At 40.9% G+C, this 19,137-nt stretch overlaps 1 protein-coding gene and 1 pseudogene across 1 annotated transcript in view; both read left to right on the top strand.

Annotated features, from left to right (window-relative positions):
- LOC139461280 (cell death abnormality protein 1-like) overlaps positions 1–8,461 on the top strand; it is a 51,613-nt gene extending 43,152 nt beyond the window's left edge. The window contains exon 8 of the mRNA XM_071242911.1: positions 8,138–8,461. Within this exon, the coding sequence (XP_071099012.1) occupies positions 8,138–8,461 (324 nt within the window). The remainder of the gene's footprint in view (positions 1–8,137) is intronic.
- A 486-nt stretch (positions 8,462–8,947) lies between these two features.
- On the top strand, positions 8,948–17,196 carry LOC139461279 (serine/threonine-protein phosphatase 6 regulatory ankyrin repeat subunit A-like; annotated as a pseudogene).
- The last annotated feature ends 1,941 nt before the right edge of the window (positions 17,197–19,137 follow it).

The following is a 19,137-nucleotide window of genomic DNA, read 5'->3' as shown; positions in this document are numbered from 1 at the left end:
GTGTGTTGACGGGAATGTACGGGTGTGGATATGGAAAAGTTCGTGTGTGTTGACGGGAATGTACGGGTGTGGAGATGGGGGGAGGTGGTGGTGTGGATATGGAAAGGTGCGTGTGTGTTGACGGGGTTGTACAGGTGTGGATATGGGAAGGTGCGTGTGTGTTGACGGGATTGTACAGGTGTGGATATGGAAAGGTGCGTGTGTGTTGACGGGAATGTACGGGTGTGGAGAAGGGGAGGTGGTGGTGTGGATATGGAAAGGTGCGTGTGTGTTGACGGGATTGTACAGGTGTGGACATTGAAAGGTTCGTGTGTGTTGACGGGAATGTACGGGTGTGGAGATGGGGGAGGTGTTGGTGTGGACATGGAAAGGTGTGTGTGTGTGTTGACGGGAATGTACGGGTGTGGAGAAGGGGAGGTGGTGGTGTGGATATGGAAAGGTGCGTGTGTGTTGACGGGATTGTACAGGTGTGGATATTGAAAGGTGCGTGTTAGTTGATGGGAATGTACGGGTGTGGAGATGGGGGAGGTGTTGGGGTGGATATGGAAAGGTTCGTGTGTGTTGACGGGAATGTACGGGTGTGCAGATGGGGAGGTGTTGGTGTAGAATAGGGAAAGTGCAGTTGTAGAGATGGGAAGGTGCAGGTGTAGAATAGGGAAGGTGCAGGTATAGAAATGGGAAGGAGCAGGTTCATGATAGGGAATGTGCAGTTGTAGAGACGGAAAGGTGCAGGTGTAGAATAGGGAAGGTGCAGTTATAGACATGGGAAGGTGCAGGTGTAGAATAGGGACGGTGCAGTTGTAGAGAGTAAAGGAGCAGATGTAGAGTTGGGAAGGTGCAGGTGTAGAGATGGGAAGGAGCAGGTGCAGAATAGGGAAGGTGCATGTGAAGAAACATTGAGGTGCAGTCGGATAGATGGGAAGGTGCAGGTGTAGACATGGGAAAGTGCAGGTGTAGATATGGGGAGGTGCGGGTGCAGAATAGGAAAGGTGCAGGTGTAGAATAGGGAAGGTGCAGTTGTAGAGAGGAAAGGAGCAGATGTAGAGTTGGGAAGGTGCAGGTGTAGAGATGGGAAGGAGGAGATGTAGAAAAGGGAGGGTGCAGGTGTAGAAATGGGAAGGAGCAGGTTCATAATAGGGAAGGTGCAGTTGTAGAATACGGAAGATGCAGTTATAGACACGGGAAGGTGCAGATGTAGAGTTGGGAAGGTGCAGGTGTAGAGATAGGTAGGTGCAGGTGTAGATATGGGAAGGAGCAGATGTAGAGACAGAAAGGTGCAGGTGTAGAAATAAGAAGGAGCAGGTGCATAATAGGGAAGGTGCAATTGTAGAGATTGGAAGGTGCAGGTGTAGAATAGGGAAGGTGCAGGTTGTAGAAACATTAAGGTGCAGGTGGATAGATGGGAAGGTGCAGGTGTAGACATGGGAAGGTGCAGGTGTAGATATTGTTAGGTGCAGGTGCAGAATAGAAAAGGTGCAGGTGTATAAATAGAAAGGTGCAGGTGAATATTTGGGAAGGTGCAGGTGTAGATATGGGAAGGTGCAGGTGTATATATGGGGAGGTGCAGGTGTAGAAATGGGAAGGTGCAGTTGTAGAGATGGGAAGGTGCAGGTGTAGAATAGTGAAGGTGCAGTTATATATATGGGAAGGAGCAGGTGTAGAATAGGGAAAGTGCAGTTATAGAGATGGGAAGGTGCAGGTGTAGAGATGGGAAGGTGCAAGTGTAGACATGGGGAGATGCAGATGTAGAGTCGGGAAGGTGCAGGTGTAGAGATTGGTGGGTGCATGTGCAGAATAGGGAAAGTGCAGTTATAGAAAAGGGAAGGTGCAGGTGTAGAATAGGGAAGGTGCAGTTATAGACTGGGAAGGAGCAGGTGTAGAATAGGGAAAGTGCAGTTATAGAGATGGGAAGGTGCAGGTGTAGAGATGGGAAGGTGCAAGTGTAGACATGGGGAGATGCAGATGTAGAGTCGGGAAGGTGCAGGTGTAGAGATGGGTAGGTGCATGTGCAGAATAGGGAAAGTGCAGTTATAGAAAAGGGAAGGTGCAGGTGTAGAATAGGGAAGGTGCAGTTATAGACTGGGAAGGAGCAGGTGTAGAATAGGGAAAGTGCAGTTGTAGAGATGGGAAGGTGCATGTGTAGAATAGTGAAGGTGCAGGTGTAGAGATGGAAAGGTGTGGGTGCAGAGATGGGAAGGTGCAGGTGTAGACATGGGAAAGCGCAGGTGTAAGCATGGGAAGGTTCAGGTGTAGAGACGGGAAGATGCATGCATTAAGCCGGGGAAATGTTGAGAGGTAGATAATTGTCTTCAAATGTTACTTGCCATTTATATACATGAACAGTGAGTGACCAGGCATCAGTGCAGTGTTATACACAAGTGTTTATCTTGACATGATTGACTCCAGAACTGACAGCAGGCAGTTGTTATTGGTGGTATTAGCTTGGTATAGGCGACCCAGTAGACATCCAAGAACATTGATGGGTACGAATATCTACGTTTGTCATCATCCTTGTAATGTAGGCACCATACCTGTAACCGTGTGTTTCACCGAGGTAAACGTGTACAACTTGCATCACCATGAAGCTGGCAATCCTAACGACGACGTTCTATAATGGGACGACATTAACATATTTGCATACATGTTTCTATTCCCTTGGTGATACCACCCATCGGTGTGTGTCAGTCAATCTTACAAGATCTGTCAAGTAGGACACACATAGTTGTCTCCCATTACAGTCAGTTAGCATGTTGCATACCAGTCACATGGGTGTAGTCCTCAGCCTGAAGTCAGTGTCCAGATAAATATAGAGGCGAGTGCAGGATATCGGTGATGGGTGGGTTTGGGAGTTTGTGTGGCTTAGGGTTGTCGGTTGTTTTACCGCCTCGCCCATAATCTGGGTATACGACCCACACTACAACTAATCAACCGTGAAATGGGCAAATCAATGATTGATATCATGAGCAACAATAACCGCAATCAAGTGTTAAACCACTCATTACGATTTAAGGAATACGTTTATATCGAAAACGTACAAAGCCAAGCAACATATGTGTAATAGCTACGCTTCTAAACGCGTGGGATCTGTGATTCAAGAAGAGTTAACCAATACAATGTGGTGATTGATTGAAAGAGTCAGGTGACTATTGTTTGGCTGATATTATTAACTGTTTATATTGCATCGCACGCACATATGTGATCTGAATGCACATGAGTAGTATAGTCTAAGTTTGCGTTGTTACGTTCACTCGCATTTGTCACTCAAATGCATGAATTACACCACACGGTGAGGAATGCTTGCACAATTTTCCTATATAATGCCAGTATAACTATGAAACTTGAAGTTCTGTGGAAGACCAGAAAAAAATATTTTCTCCACACTAGTGTGTGATCTATATTGTTGAAAGAGTGAGGAATAATCGGAAATACATGTAACTTCAAAAATTCCCAAATTGGAAAATATATTTTTTTTTAAGTTGTGCATGTAGCTGGATGGTAATAATGAAGGAATTGGAAACACATTACAACCGGTAGTGAAGTATGACAGTAGATTTTATGACCGCCAACGATCTTGAAGGACGATAGGGTTAAGATGAGAAATACAGTGACTATAACAGTCACACAATGCTTGTTCTAATTGTTTACAGTTTAGCACATTATTGCATAAATGAATAATTATAACACCACCATGAATTAATAAATACGAGATTGATCGGAATCTGTATTAGTTTAAAAAGGGAGTTGAGATTGTATGTTTTAAATAATCAGAGTAAGAGATGAAACATGGGGTATTTGTATTTCTTGCGAAATGGCATGTTTATCTAAAACAATAACCGGACTTCGCTTCCGCATATAAACACACGCGCTGATACTGCTGGAAGTATTTCAGTGTGATGTTTCTTGTTAATAATGCTCTGAGATATGTTGAGACTAGTTCACATATCTTTACATATCAAAGTGATGTTACATCTACTTACCAAAAGTGGTTCGATGTCTACACGTGGAGCAGTACGACCATTGTGAACTATTGTAAACTATGCAGTGAAACGGTCACAATGTATGACATTATTCTCTTGAAAGTTAACCAATCATGGTATGTGTTGATCTAATTCTGAAGACTTTTTCAGAATGTAAATGGACGATGAACCTTGATACCTTGTGTTGAATGGACTGTGTAAGATGTCTCGAATCTTCACATATTTCTGGCCTGTTGTAGATATATCAGGTGGGGTAGTGTCAAAACATCGTGTTACGTAGAGAGATTGAAAGTAGTTTTAGTAGTAAGTGTTTAATTCAGTCGAGTGAGATATAGGTTTGTTTTATTACAGATAAATAACCGTTTTTTCATATGTGGAAATAAAGTGGGAAATTATTTCAAACAATTATGTTGCAGATAAGAAGAACCTTGGGAAGATGAATATCTGCATCATGTACCAGCCAGGGAAACAGACAGATATATCTGATTCATTTTGTCACACGAATGACAGATATAGTGACGTAGAGTACGTGCAGTGATGGTGATCCTCTACCAACAACCGGCGTCGTGTGGGGGTGATGAAGAAACTGGACTTGGTTGCATTATTTTTCTTTTTCGCCAGGCCTTTTTGTGTCTCAGCTTGTATGTATTACAAGGACATCAGTTGAACTGTTTGTAATGTCTGTCTGTCTGTCTGTCTGTCTGTAATGCCGTGATCCAACGTAGCTGACAAAATTTAGACGATCACTTTCAACTTACTTTCGACTGTTATAGTAACAAGAGCTTGTGATTCAACTAGTAAACAAATAAATTAATATCACTGCATAATTACAATATCAACACAAATAAATAATGTAATACAAGCATTACTCACTGCATTTCATGTGATATGAGTGAGTGAGTGAGTGAGTATGTTTTTTGCGCCGCTTTTAACAATATTCCAGCAATATCACGGCGGGGGACACCAGAAATGGGTTTCACACATTGTACCCATGTCAGGAATCGAACCCGGGTCTTCGGCGTGTCTAGCGAGTGCTTTAACCACTGGGCTAACCGACCGCCCTCATGCGATATGAAACAATACGAGTAGTACGAATACGCACATTATCTGAAACAACTTACATTCCTTCCCCTTGATGAATATCATATACTGTTTCCCTATTATTTTCCTGCTCTGATGTGCATAGTATATACATATATATATAGGACAACTACGTAAAACTGTTTGTGTTAACGTTTGCGCTGGGCTTACCTTGCGTGCAGTGACTGAAATACTGCTATGTTAAACCAAAGTCGCCCACTAAAGCAAACATACACAGGTAATAACCAGTCAATATTTGCATCGTTTCGTCTTGATAAATTAGTTATCGTTTTCGTTAGGTATGAAGAACACATACATAGTGAAAAATATGACACCCCAAAATATTTTTTTTAATCATTAAATGCGTGTTTTATAGTTTCGTCATATACGTATGAAAAAACGCCCCCATTTGTATACTGTGTCATTATTATTACATACATAGTCATATTCACGTCCCAGCTGTGGTAAAACGACCTGTTTGTTTGACCTCCTTGTGTACACGCCGTGTGTTGCCAGTGACTGACTGCGGGTAGACGGCATGCACGAAGTCACCAACACACCACATAGGCTGAACAAGGAAATATTTGTCAAGTTTGTTTTACCTTACATTCATTGTTTACAAACTATTCATTGACAAAATGTTCAGCCTCACATGAAGACATCTCTGTTATTCAACAAATACAATTCATGACGACTGACATTATATTAACTTGACTTCATCCACTCAAGATATCAACAGCCTAAGTCTATGACTGCTTCCATAAAGGTAGATTAGTGGAGAAGTGATATGTGGTACCACAACAGAAACATGCAGAGCTAAATTATGATGCGGTGTCTTACACACACAATAACACGTACAAACTACTAGTATTTAATTCACTTCCGGGTCCTACTTTCACTCTGTGAAAATGCAAATACAAAGAGCTGCCCACTCGGTAATTCTCGGGGAAACGAGGTACCCATATGTTGAGGTGACTCGTTGCAACTGTGACACTCACAACGTATGCAGCAATCTTACTCCTACAAGAAGCAGGAAATATGTGTGTTGAGGTCAGGGTGTGTGTGTGTGTGGAGATGGGATGTGTTGGTGTGGATATGGAAAGGTGCGTGTGTGTTGATGAAAATATTGTATGTGTTTGGGTGGTGTGTGCGCGTGCTCCAGCGTGTGTGGTGTGGATAAGTGCATGTGTGTAATTTGTGTTTTTCTGTTTTTGTCTTTTTGGTTTTTGTTTGTTTTCTATTTTGTTGCTTTTATCTGTTGCTTTTTTTTGGGGGGGGGGGGGGGGGGGGGGGGGGGGGGGGTTGGGGGGGGGGGTTGGGTCGGGGGGAGGGGGTCTGTTTGAAGTTGTAGAGAGAAGTGCGGTTTCGAGGCGGGGTTCTTGGCTGTAGTGATGAGAAAGTGCAGGGAGATGGATGTCTAAGCATGAGTGATGGCAGGTGTTTTGTTGTGAAGGTGCAGGTGTAGAATTGGGAGGGTATAGTGCAGTATATCTACGTTTGATGGGCACGAATATTTACTTCTGTCATCATCCTTGTAATGTAGGCACCATACCTGTAACCGTGTGTTTCACCGAGGTGAACGTGTACAACTGGCGTCACCATGAAGCTGGCAATCAGCGATACAATTGAACTAGTGCAGGTTACTTGACTCACTTGACAGAACCACTCAGACACGTGACTGATTTGATTCGAGGCAAGAACACAGGTCCTTGTTATTTTAAAGTATCTATATGCACATTACGTAGGAGTCAGAGTGTGTGTATTTAGAAACTTGGCTTCCTCCTATCGCCACAGTCACGTGGTTTTACTGTTACATAACAATGACGTTCTATAATGGGACGACATTCACTTATTGAGATACGTGTTTCTCTTTCCTTGATGAAACCACCCATTTGTGTGTGTCAGTCAATCTTACAAGATCTGTCGATCTTGTAGGACATACATAGTTGTCTCCCATTACACCGTCAGTTTGCATGTGGCGTGGCATACCAGTACATGTTTATCTAACCCTCAACCCGAAGTCAGTGTTCAGATCAATACAGAAGCGTGTACAGTATGATATCGGTGATGGGTGGGTTTGGGAGTTTGTGTGGCTTAGAGTTGTCTGTTGTTTTACCGCCTCATCCATATTCTCTGTACACCAACCGCACTACAACTGATCAACCGTGGACAAGAAAAATCAGTGATTGATATTATGAACAACGATGAACGCAATCGATGTATGATGACATGCAATCAAGTGTAAACCGCTCATCATGATTTAAGGAATATGTTTTTGTAAAAAAAGGTACAAATCCAAGCATTTTATGTATAATAGCTACGCTTCTCAATAGTGGGATCTGAGATTCACTATTAGTTAGCCAATACAATGTGGTGATTGAGTGAGTGAGTATGGTTTTACGCCGCTTTTAGCAATATTCCAGCAATATCACGGCGGGGGACACCAGAAATGGGCTTCACATATTGTACCCATGTCGGGAATCGAATCCGGGTCTTCGGCGTTAACCACTAGGCCACCCGACCGCCCCCAATGTGGTGATTGAAGGAATATATGACTATTGTTTGGCTCTTAAAATTAACTGTTTATGCTGCATCGTACACACATACACTCTTCAAAAGAAGAAACGCACATGTCGTATGTGGTTCATTGAACCTGATTACACAGTAAATCCAGTATATAAATTGGCTATATGTTATTGGAAAACGTTGATGGCCTGATATTCGACAAACTGTGCGTCAAAACGCAGCCATTGTCGACTTGCAATGTCTTAAACAGCATTATTTTAAGTCCAAATTGTCATGGAGGAAAATTGTAACGCAAAATGCACGTGGAACTTATCGTATTCGTAACTCGTGCTGGTGACCATGAAAAGACAAGCACATAAGCCAATAATTTGTCATTCAATAGTCAACATTTTTCAAGTTCGAAAATGCCGAGACTCAGTGGTGCCGATCGGATCAACGCCATAGGACGTATCCGAAGAGGGGAATAGCAGTCTTCTGTTGCACGCCACTTCAACATCCACCACAGCACCATTTGCTGCTTGCGGGCCGATACACACTGTCTAATTCCACTGCAGACCGTCCGTCAACCGGCTAACCAAGAGTTACAAGCCCTGCACATGATCGCTACATTCGACTGGTCCACCTACGTCATCGCAATGCCACAGCTACGGAGACTGCAGGACGCATCCCTGGTTTCAGGAGGACATCGGACCAGACTGTCAGGACCCATTTTCGCGAAGCTTGACTCCGACCCAGAAGACCAGTTATCGTTCCTGTTTTGCAACAGATCAATCGACAGCGACGCTTGCATTGGTGCCGTACCTTACAGCCTTGGAATTCGAGAAACTGGAGACGAGTGTGGTTTTGCAATGAATCACGATTTCTTTCAAGTTTCATAAGGCATTATACCAGTCCTGTGAATTGTCTTTGTAACTCATTCAGGCATATGTACTTGCATAGCTAGCTGTCATCTTAAAGTTCCGTCGCACGTATGACTGAGATGTATAACAGGGCACCGTTGCTCGTTTGGGGAATTGAAACGAACTATAACATCAGGGAATCCTTTTATGGAAACATGATCAATATACGGGTAGAATATGGGAGTCAACAGACGATGCCCTCTTGCAACGAGATTACGTTCCCTAATATACATGAATGGCAAGAGCACCAGAGAGGGGTAGATGCACCATTTACCATGGCAGTATCAGAAGAAACTGATTCAATGGGTTTTCACTTATCCTTGTGAGGTAAAGTAGAGCTAAATGTAGATTTAGCGTACAGACAATACTAACGAAACACTGCTGGACATGATAATTGGCAAGCTATACTTTTGTTTTACCATTATATTGATTAACTTAAATTGAAGCTTAGTCAACCTTATCTTAATGAACTGTAGCTTACGATTTCACCTCAGTGAATGGAAACATTTAAATGTTCTTCTATTTCAACATTTAGTATTTGAGGCATACGGCGAAGACAGCTGTGGATGGGGGAAATATGGAGACAAGTGCGACAAAGATTGCCCTTCGAACTGCATCCCTCATCCAGTAAAAAAGCTCGCCCACTGCAACAAGGAAACAGGGAGGTGCTCGGAGGGGTGTGTGCCGGGGTGGTTTGAGGATCTCTGTGATCAAGCTTGTAGCAAGAACTGCTTGAGAAAGATCTGTAATCGCCAAAATGGCATCTGCACGTTTGGATGTAGTGGAAACTACACAGGAGACTATTGCAACATTACTCCAGGTGTGACAACAAATTGAATGTTTAAACCTGTAATAGTGCATGGTGATATGTATTAACAACATACTGTTGCTGTACTGGAATATTAATGCCACATATAAACACAACACACCTAATGCAGCATTGGCCATGTTGTAGTCATAATCTTCACCGTGAATAATCTGGTCAGAATAGATCTTCAGCAACCCAGGATTGTCGGGTGGTCAGACTCGTTGACTTAATTGATGCATGTACCGTTATCCTTGACTAGAGCGATGCTCATCATGATGTCAAATACTGGAGTATTTACAAACAGTCGTCATATATCTGGAATACTGCTTAGTGCCGTGTTAAACAACTTGCAAACTAGCATAAATATTATAATTTTGGAAAATACCTATTTTTGGTTATTACATAATCAGGCAGTTGGTATACATTTATGCATCAAATAGAATATACACACACTAACTGATTTGTTGGATGGTATCCTAAGAATGTCATATGGACAATCATAAAGTAACTCGAATTTGAAACCATTATCTAATCACACTTCTTCTGAGGACATTGCCAGAAAGGAAACAGATCAAATAAGGTATGCAATCGAAACAACCGATTATAAGATGATGGTGCCCAGAGAAATACAGTTATGCAATGTTTTATCAAATTGCCTCTGTAGCATTGTTTCATATCTAAAAAAAAATTAAAGTCATATATATTATGTACCATAACTGTTATGAATTCCTCCTACTTCCTCAAACGATGAGAATTTAATGGAATGAAACAACATGGCAACTACATATACCTGCGGTAGTGGTGTTTCTGTGTATAATGCAAACTTCATTTATGTCTGCACAGTGACGGCGGTGACACCTCCCAGGGAATACAGAACACGTGAGTACAATAAATAATCGCTACAAAACCCTTTCCTTTATCACAAGAAAGTGAGTATATTGTACGATTCCGACTATATTATGAGCATGTACTAATGAATCACAGTCAAGTAGGTATGATACAGGTGTTTTCGAAAGGTGGGTATATCCAGCTCCACGGTTGGCAACTATCACAAACACATGCATATGCAGCAAATCAATTGTTTACTTGAAACAAAAAAAACGGAAAGATAAGGTGGATGACTTTATGTCACTCTTGCGACAAATTTGGAAATGTCCTCCACATAGCTACCACAAAACGTTTTCTCAGCTTTATGTAATTTGTTTGAGTCACTGCATGCTGTGACCTTGCTCAAACAACTTCTGAGCAAGGGTCGTATGAGAGTCTTTGTAATCTTGTCAGAAGGAACATACTCGATTGCTCCTCAAATGTTGTGAAATGTAAAGACCAAAGTTGACTATTGGAATGTTGAACTCATCCCTCTTGTCATACAATCTCATGATGAGTATTGTCTGACTTGATATCCATAGATCTAAATATAAAAGCGATGGGGTGGTCTCATCGCTCGCCTCAATTACTAGTTCAAGTGGCTTAATCGGTGGAAGGGAATTGGGTATTTGATGTTTTGAATTATATCAGGTATTAGATATACTTGCTGACACAAGCTTAAGTTAAATTACATTGTTTCAACCTTGCCATTCTGAGAAGAAATTCTGATTCATATGCATAACAAACAGATCCGGAAGAAGGGTAGCACAGTTGGTGCCCAAGGGAATGCCTACTCCTTGCCTAAATGTCTTTACATAATCTTTACATAATCACAAACTAAGGGATACGTGAAGAATGATGATAATATTGTAAGTTTTTTTGCTGTTTGTTTATGTTTCTCACCTAAGCCTGGGTCACAGGCACATCGTCAATAGCACCGAGTGAATCCAGGCCAGAGACAACACCGGACCTGGCTGCGATACTTGTCCCTGTTTTCCTCACCCTGGTTGTCCTTGCTGTGGTAGTGTTAATACTGTAAGTGTTTGCCCGGCAAAAGAAGTTTAAGTTCCAGATTAGTAACTAATGCACAAAAGTCTGTACTGTTTTTTTGTTTTTTTTAAAACATCACGTGTTGAGTAAGTTGACGTCCAAATGAACATTCTGATCCTCTCGATACAGGTCATTCGACAAAAATATTACAATAGTTTGGTGATACTAACAGTGTATCGTAAATGTTATCATATTCTAGTGTATGTAGTAAGTATTAATCAGTGTGAGGTGAGCTTCTGTTTTGAGTTGCATTTTACAGTTTACATATCCTTTGGTAACCAACACTAGTTGTCGGTGTATCTTCAGCATTCTTTATAGACGAAAACGGAAAAAGGGGAGAAACCTGGCGGAATACAGCTATAATTCCATGCTGGAGAACAACCACTGCAACTAACAGATCATACAGAAATAGAACGTGAGGCAGTGTGTCTTCTTCTTTATCATCATCTCCATCATCATCAGCAGTAGCATTATCGTCATCATCAGCAGTAGCATTATCGTCATCATCATCATCATCATCTTCATCATCATCATCATCATCATCATCATCATCATCATCTTCATCATCATCATCATCATCATCATCGTCACTAAATACGCATTTGTACGGTCAATCATCAAAAGACATGGCAACAACATATACTATAAGTGCAAATATGCAATGATGATCGTCTCCTTCCTAAATATCTTAATGCTGATCAGTTGATTTATAAATGTTTTGATTTTTTGTATACTCTACTTACAGGATTGGTGAATATGGTGAGCATACACAGTTATATAATTCTACTAAAAGCGAGAGTGTATTATTATTTGTGTTTATATAGGAGATTTATAATTACTCAAAGTCAAAAATAATCCTGATCATATGCATTTATTGCCTTAAAAAATAAAAGTATGACTTCATTAGCTTTTGGGTAGAACAAAAATCTTGATAAGGAACTGACAAGTAAATACTGAGAATTTGTCTTCATGATTGTTGAACATTCTGACGCAAGCTTCAATACCGTCTGTCTTACAAATGTCGTCAAAATGATTTCCTTTTGGAACAATGTACAACATATTATGCAAACGAAAAATTGCCATTCAAGCGTAGATTGCAGATGTTTGATCCAACAGTCATGTTTATGTTATGTTTAGAACCCTTCGTGGCAAAGCAAGGAGGAGCAAGGTTTGCCAGCGTTTTGAAAGGTGACTTTTTATCGGACTTGGTACTTTTGACCAAGAGTCTTAGGTACAAGTAATTGAATAGATATCATGTTCCATAATCTGTAACCCAATACATGGAACAACGACGATGGATATCTTAAAATGCTGCAATTGCTGTTTTCAAAATTCGTCTACATCATCGTATATCGCAGTGAATAATGCTAATTTGTATATACAGTACAAATGTTAAAAAACAACAACCAAAAAACATGTATATAATCCACTTATTGCAATTATCTCACCAGCAGTAAAGAGAGACGATGATGTCTCCGGCAGTTTTGTGGACGATGTAAACCTGCTGTCTGGTAAGAACATAACACCTTTATCGAAACTGATTATTCAAGTATTTCTTCGTGCATTGATACGTCTATGTATCACTACTGCATCATGAGGAATTTGATGAATCAGTAACCTTGAAAAAATATAAGTGCCTTCAAACAAGTAATTTTGAACGTGAGTTATTGAAAACAAATTGAATGTATTACGTAACACCTGAGGCAGTGCTCTGGTGATGTAACTGTACAACATACGCTCATATTGCATGCTCATAATAATAGTAACCAAATAGTAATGTGCATACATGTAGGGGGTGAGTGAGTGTGAATATGATTTACACCACTTTTAGCAATACGCCAGCAGTATCACGGCAGGGGGTAGCATAAATTGGCTTCACAGATTGTATCCATGTCGGAATTGAGTTTACAACACTCGGCTAACTCACGGTCACAATATCTAGTGAGACAATAATGAACGTGTGCATGTGTATATATCTGTATATTGCATATGTATAACTGGTAATGCTGAATTTCTCACTTTGTTTCTTATTATTTAAACGTGTGTATCTACCTTTACAGAAACGCACGAACAGAAGATACAGGATATTCAAAAGGTCTTTGTTAAAACTGAGGCCTTTGAAGATGTGAAAGAAAGATTGCAGATTGTTGGCCATGTGACAATAAGCGGTGCTCCAGGATCTGGTAAAACATCCATGGCCCTGATGCTGGGAGGTGAATACAGGAGGCAGGGGTATGAGCTGGTACTGGTTGAAGATGTAGATAAAGTGCAGTTGTCTGATTTTCTAGATAAAGACAGAGATGTGTGTGTCATATTTGACGACATGTTTAAGACATTCAGATCATACACGGATGTGCCTCGTCTTACACACTTTCTGTATGACCTGCTTGTGCTCCTAGAACAGTGTAAGTCCAAGTCTGAGAGAAGATATGAGAGTCTGAGGCAGGAATCAAGAGCGGACCAGAGAGTTATGGTTTATTCAAACATCTATTGTATATTTACTTCTGAAACTAACAACCTTGAGCATGCACTGTCAATGCTAGAAGACCAGCGGTTATTCAAACCCGTTTCAGAGATCATCCTGACAAAGACTACACCACTTTGCTATACACACGAGGAGAGGAAAGCAATATGGTTGAAACACAAACGTCAGTACAAATGTAGAACAGATGTTGATGTGAACAAAATTATTGCATTCATGGAAACAACTGTCGGATTTCCTCTAGCATGTAAACTTTTCTCCAGATATACTGGTTTTCAAACATCCAGTGAACGTTTTTTCGAGGACCCTCATTTTTATATTAAACATGAACTTCATACGATTATCAGCCTATTGGACGACAAGTCAGCTGCTCTTATCCTGCTGCTGCTGTGCGAAGGACAGCTGAACATCAGCCAGCTGGAGGCTGCATCTGACCCCGGCCTAGAGGCTCACTTCAAGGCTGTTTCAAGTATTGTGAAGACGGCAGCAAGAAAGGATGTTGTGAAAGCTAGCAGAACTTTCTGTGGCACAGTCTGTACGGAAGGAAACACAAAAACATTTTCACATTCTGTGATTTATGATGTCTGTGCTTCTGTTTTATTCAGTATTGACCCAGAGTTTACTCTTAAACATTGCAGTATTACGTTCCTCTTTGAGCATGTACAGGACCAGCAAGCCATGGGCACTCCTCTTAATGAACACCAGCTCAGCATTCCTTCCTCAGGGGCCTACAGTGGAATAATTGCTAAGAGGATGGCTGATGCTATTGTTAGTGGTGCATTCAGTAAATACATAATGTATCTCACGTTAAAGGAAAACGAAATAGCTGACAGCCTATGTGAAATGATCAAAGAACCAGCTGCCCTGTCTGATCATGCTAAGCACAACATTCTACAATATGCCTGTATCACTGGGAACAAGAATATCTTGGAACGACTTGTTCCCTACTGTTATATTGATAGGCATGACCTGTATGGTTGGACACCATTAATGTATGCAGTTGTCTCAGGGCAGATGGGTTGTTTTGACATCCTTGTGAATAGAAAAGCTGACATTACGTTATGTGATAGCAACAACTACAATTTACTGCATTTGGCCTGTCAGCATGGATCTTTGCCCACTGTAAAACACATAAGCATGGTACTCAAGAAACTTCGGTCTGATTTGTATCTTAATGCTCGAGGAAGACATGACTGGACCTCAGTTATGTGTGCAGTGCTCTCTGGCAAGAAGGATGTTTTAGACTATCTTATCCAAACAAAAGTAGATTTAACATTAAGAGATAGCAAAAACAACACACCTCTTCATCTTGCATGTCGGTATGGACATACATCAATTGTAGAAAGTCTGCTCCCCAACACAGATGTAAATACACGTGGCAACAATGGACAGACGCCAGTGATGTGTGCATTATTGTCTGAGACAAAGGAAACTCTCGACCTTCTTGTTTCACACAATGCTGATATCACATTGACAGATGATGACAACAACAGCCTCATTCATGTGGCTTGCCATGTTGATGATATGTCCCTTGTAGTGCAAATAATGCCTAAGTTTGACATTAACATTCAGGGAAAACATGGATGGACGCCAGTCATGACTGCAGCTGTAAATGGAAAGGCGGATCTATTTCGACTCTTCCTGGATACGCTTAATGTTGACCTGAAACTAACAGATGACACCAACAACAATATCCTTCATCTTGCATGTCATGGGGGAAATGTCTCCATTGTGATGTTACTACTGCCACAGTTTGACATCAACAGTCGGGGAAACAACGGATGGACGCCAGTGATGTGTGCAGCTGTCAGTGGAGTCGAGAGTGTTTTCCAACTGCTTGTGTCACAGGGGGCTGATCTCACACTGAGGGATGACTACAACAATCATGTATTCCATTTAGCATGTGAGGGTGGAAATATTTCCATTGTGAAACATCTACTGTCAGGGACAGACATCAATTGTCTGGGAAACCACGGGATAACAGCTATAATGATTGCAGCTCTGCTTGCAAAACCAACTCTGTTTAAACTACTGTTGTCAAAGAAGGCTGATACCACACTGACTGATGATTATAATGACACGGTCTTGCACATTGCGTGTCAGGGTGGAAACCAATCTATTGTGAAATATATCATGCCACAGTTTGACATCAATGCTCCCGGAAGACATGGCCGGAAAGCAGTTATGAATGCAGCAAGGTCTGGTAGGAAGGATGTGTTTTTTTTGCTTGTGAGTCAGAAAGCTGATCTCACTTCGACTGATGAATACAAAGACAATGTTCTACATATGGCATGCCAGGGAGGGAACACAGCTATTGTAGAATATCTGTTGACAATATTTGATGTCGATCTTCGGGGAAGGAACGACCGGACACCAGCAATGCATGCAGCGAGGGCAGGACAGGAGAATGTGTTCAACTTACTTGTGTCTAGAAAAGCGGATCTCACCCTGACTGATGAGTACGGGAACAATGCACTTCACCTTGCATGTCAGGGTGGGAATCGTTCCATCGTAAAGAACCTCCTGCCTAAGTTCGTCATTAACGTACATGGAAAAGATGGCTGGACACCACTTATGAATGCAGTTGCTTATGGAAGAAGGAGCGTGTTTCACCTGCTTTTGTCCCAGGGAGCAGATGTTTCCATGAAGGATAACCATGGCGATTCTGTGTTCCATTTAGCATGTCAGGGTGGAATTAGTTCCATAGTGGAATATCTACCGTTAAAGAATGATGTCGCCACTAAAGACCATGATACAGCAACACACATAAAGGAATCTTTCTTCAAGAAAAAGAGCTTTGACATCAACATCAGAGGCAGGAATGACCAGACACCACTAATGAGGGCAGTGTGTGGAGGACATATTGCTGTGTTCCGGTTCTTAGTGTCCCGTGGAGCTGACCAAACTCTGGTGGACAAGGATGGACACACTCTTCTACATCTTGCTACTCAGCATGGTCAGCTTCATATGGTGAAATACATCATAGACTCGTTTGACATCAATGCTAAAGACAAGGCTGGCTTGACACCTGTCATGACGTCAGTATTGTATGGCAAAGTTTCTACGTTCGAATATCTTCGAGGAAGGGAGGCAGACTTGTCGCTAGTTGACAATGCAGGGAATATCTCTTTGGATCACGCTCATAAAGTAGGATGCAGACAAATCATAAAACTACTAGAGCCTAACAGGAAGGTCAGACGATTGTCTGCGGCGATGAATCCGTGTGTTGGTAAAGTGTCTGTCCCTGATAAGAAGGCAATGCAGCCCCACCAGTTCTACTCAGAAGTCATCTGTGAGAGGGCTGGTGCACAACCAGAAAAACAGAACCAACAGCTATGATCATGTCCTAAAGCAAGGAGACACATTACTACATGTGGCATGTCCAGAAGACATCTGATACTAGATGTTCGAGGCTGGTGTGACTAGACACTGGTGGTAAAGGGACTGCATGCCTTACTGCTACTGGTGTTTGACAAACGATATCATCATTCTTGTTCAGCAGGCGATGGCAGAAAAATAATCACTTAATATTTGTTTCTAATAAAATAAAATAATGTATTAACACTGAATTTACTCATGAATTTAAATCCCCCCCCCTTTGATACATAAAATCAGAAATGGATATTTAACCGGATACAATTGACGGAGAAGAAATGTTGTTTCAATACATGTAACTATTACTGCACATAGCCTATGTATGTGAGTATCTATTTTCGCGTCCAAGGCTCCTTCAATTGTTCACGTTGATTGATATATGTGTACTGTAAAAGTGACATGTACATATGCTCGGTATCCTGTATTTGTCAAATAGATTTCAATGTATCCCTTGTGCGTTTTGATGTTGGTACTACCTACTTTTGAATTATTTGATCGCAAATATATGTTTGCTAAAATAAAATTGATTGTTCTTAACTCTGACGTTGTGCCAGATGTGCTTTAAGTAATATTGTATCAGTTTTCTTCACGTGTCTGGAAACTGAAGCGTTTATAAGAAAATGGTCCCAAAGTTCCCTTGACACATTCCTGTTGGGTACACATGGACTATGAAAGCCGAATATCTCCATGCATTGATTAGAAAGATCAATAAGATGTATATTTTGGTTGAAACAAACTATTATCTCGCCCAAAGGACTTTTGAATACCTTGTTAACACAATACAGAATTACAATATCCTGTTTAAACATCACAGTAACCAGTTTAAATGAGTTCGTTTTTTTATCGAAGGGGGTACAATGTATGTAATCCTACACATTGCGACCATTTGGGGAAACGAACCCTTGCCATTTGCGTGACAAACACTTTCTGTAATGGTTAGGCTACCCCACCTTCCTTCAATGATCTCAAAACCAAGTCCATAAATTGTAGCAGGAGGGACGAGAGGGGCAGACGAGCTCAATGTCAGCGTGTTCAAAATATCAGGACAAAATTTTCTGTAAAACATATCCTACTACATGCACGAGATCAGTTTTCACTTGAACATGTAGACTCTTGTCAATTAAATTTGTGACCTTTACAGTCATGTGTAGAAAGTTTATATTTAGTGTAGCACACATCAGATGTTGAGTCTTCATTGTCTTGAGGAGAGCCATCACAGTTTTTATACTCATTCTTTCAATATCAATGTCTACGTCCACAAAACATAATACTTGATTGTTTCTAACAAAGAGTAAGTCGTTTAGAACAGTTACCAAACGTACTCCGAACTTAATATATGCCAGTATGCAAGTAGGTTACCTGAGGAGATTAATTCTCCTGTTTGTTTGTTGTTGTTTTTTTTAACTGGTCCTCTTCGAACACAATACCAATATTCATAGGTCATTCTTGATTTTACATTTTATCTTAAACATAGTTATGTAGGCATTAATTTGAACAACCTTTGTATATAAGAGTGTATATCAATTGTGTGTCAACAACTGTAGACAGTACACAGGCACGTTATTCTTCAGAGGTGCTTTCATCCCGACCGCCTTATACCTATAGCATATTAGTTATATATGTTGGCTGAAATATGTAAGGGAACAACTGGTTTCATCTAAATACATTGTTTATTCTTAATACACGATAATTTTCATTCGCACGCGTGATAACCTCTATCAATCTGACAAAAGTAATCAATCCAGTGATTAGCTAATGAAACAGACATTATTACTTAGAAAACATAAAAAGTGATTTAATAACAGGATTGGAGATGGTAGAGACGTGACCGATCAAGAAGTCAGTGAGAAGTACCACTGATTCAGAGTGTTTTTCTTTTTCTTGACAACATCAAACATGTAATAGCATTACTACTATAACTGTAGACTTGAATGAAATAATCAGGGATATAACTGATTTTACTCAACGTGTTTATTCATTTCATGGCAAAAAAAAACAAGCCATGTAATGTAGTACTTGATGTTTAACGCCTGAGCAACGTTCCGTTTAAATCACGATGGTCAGTAAATACTC

The sequence above is a fragment of the Haliotis cracherodii genome, unplaced genomic scaffold, assembly GCF_022045235.1.
Source record: "Haliotis cracherodii isolate W230 unplaced genomic scaffold, xgHalCrac1.p SCAF_14, whole genome shotgun sequence".
In the NCBI taxonomy this organism is placed as follows: Eukaryota; Metazoa; Mollusca; class Gastropoda; order Lepetellida; family Haliotidae; genus Haliotis; species Haliotis cracherodii.
Note: the sequence above shows the minus strand (reverse complement) of the source record. Positions and strands in the feature narration are given on the sequence as shown.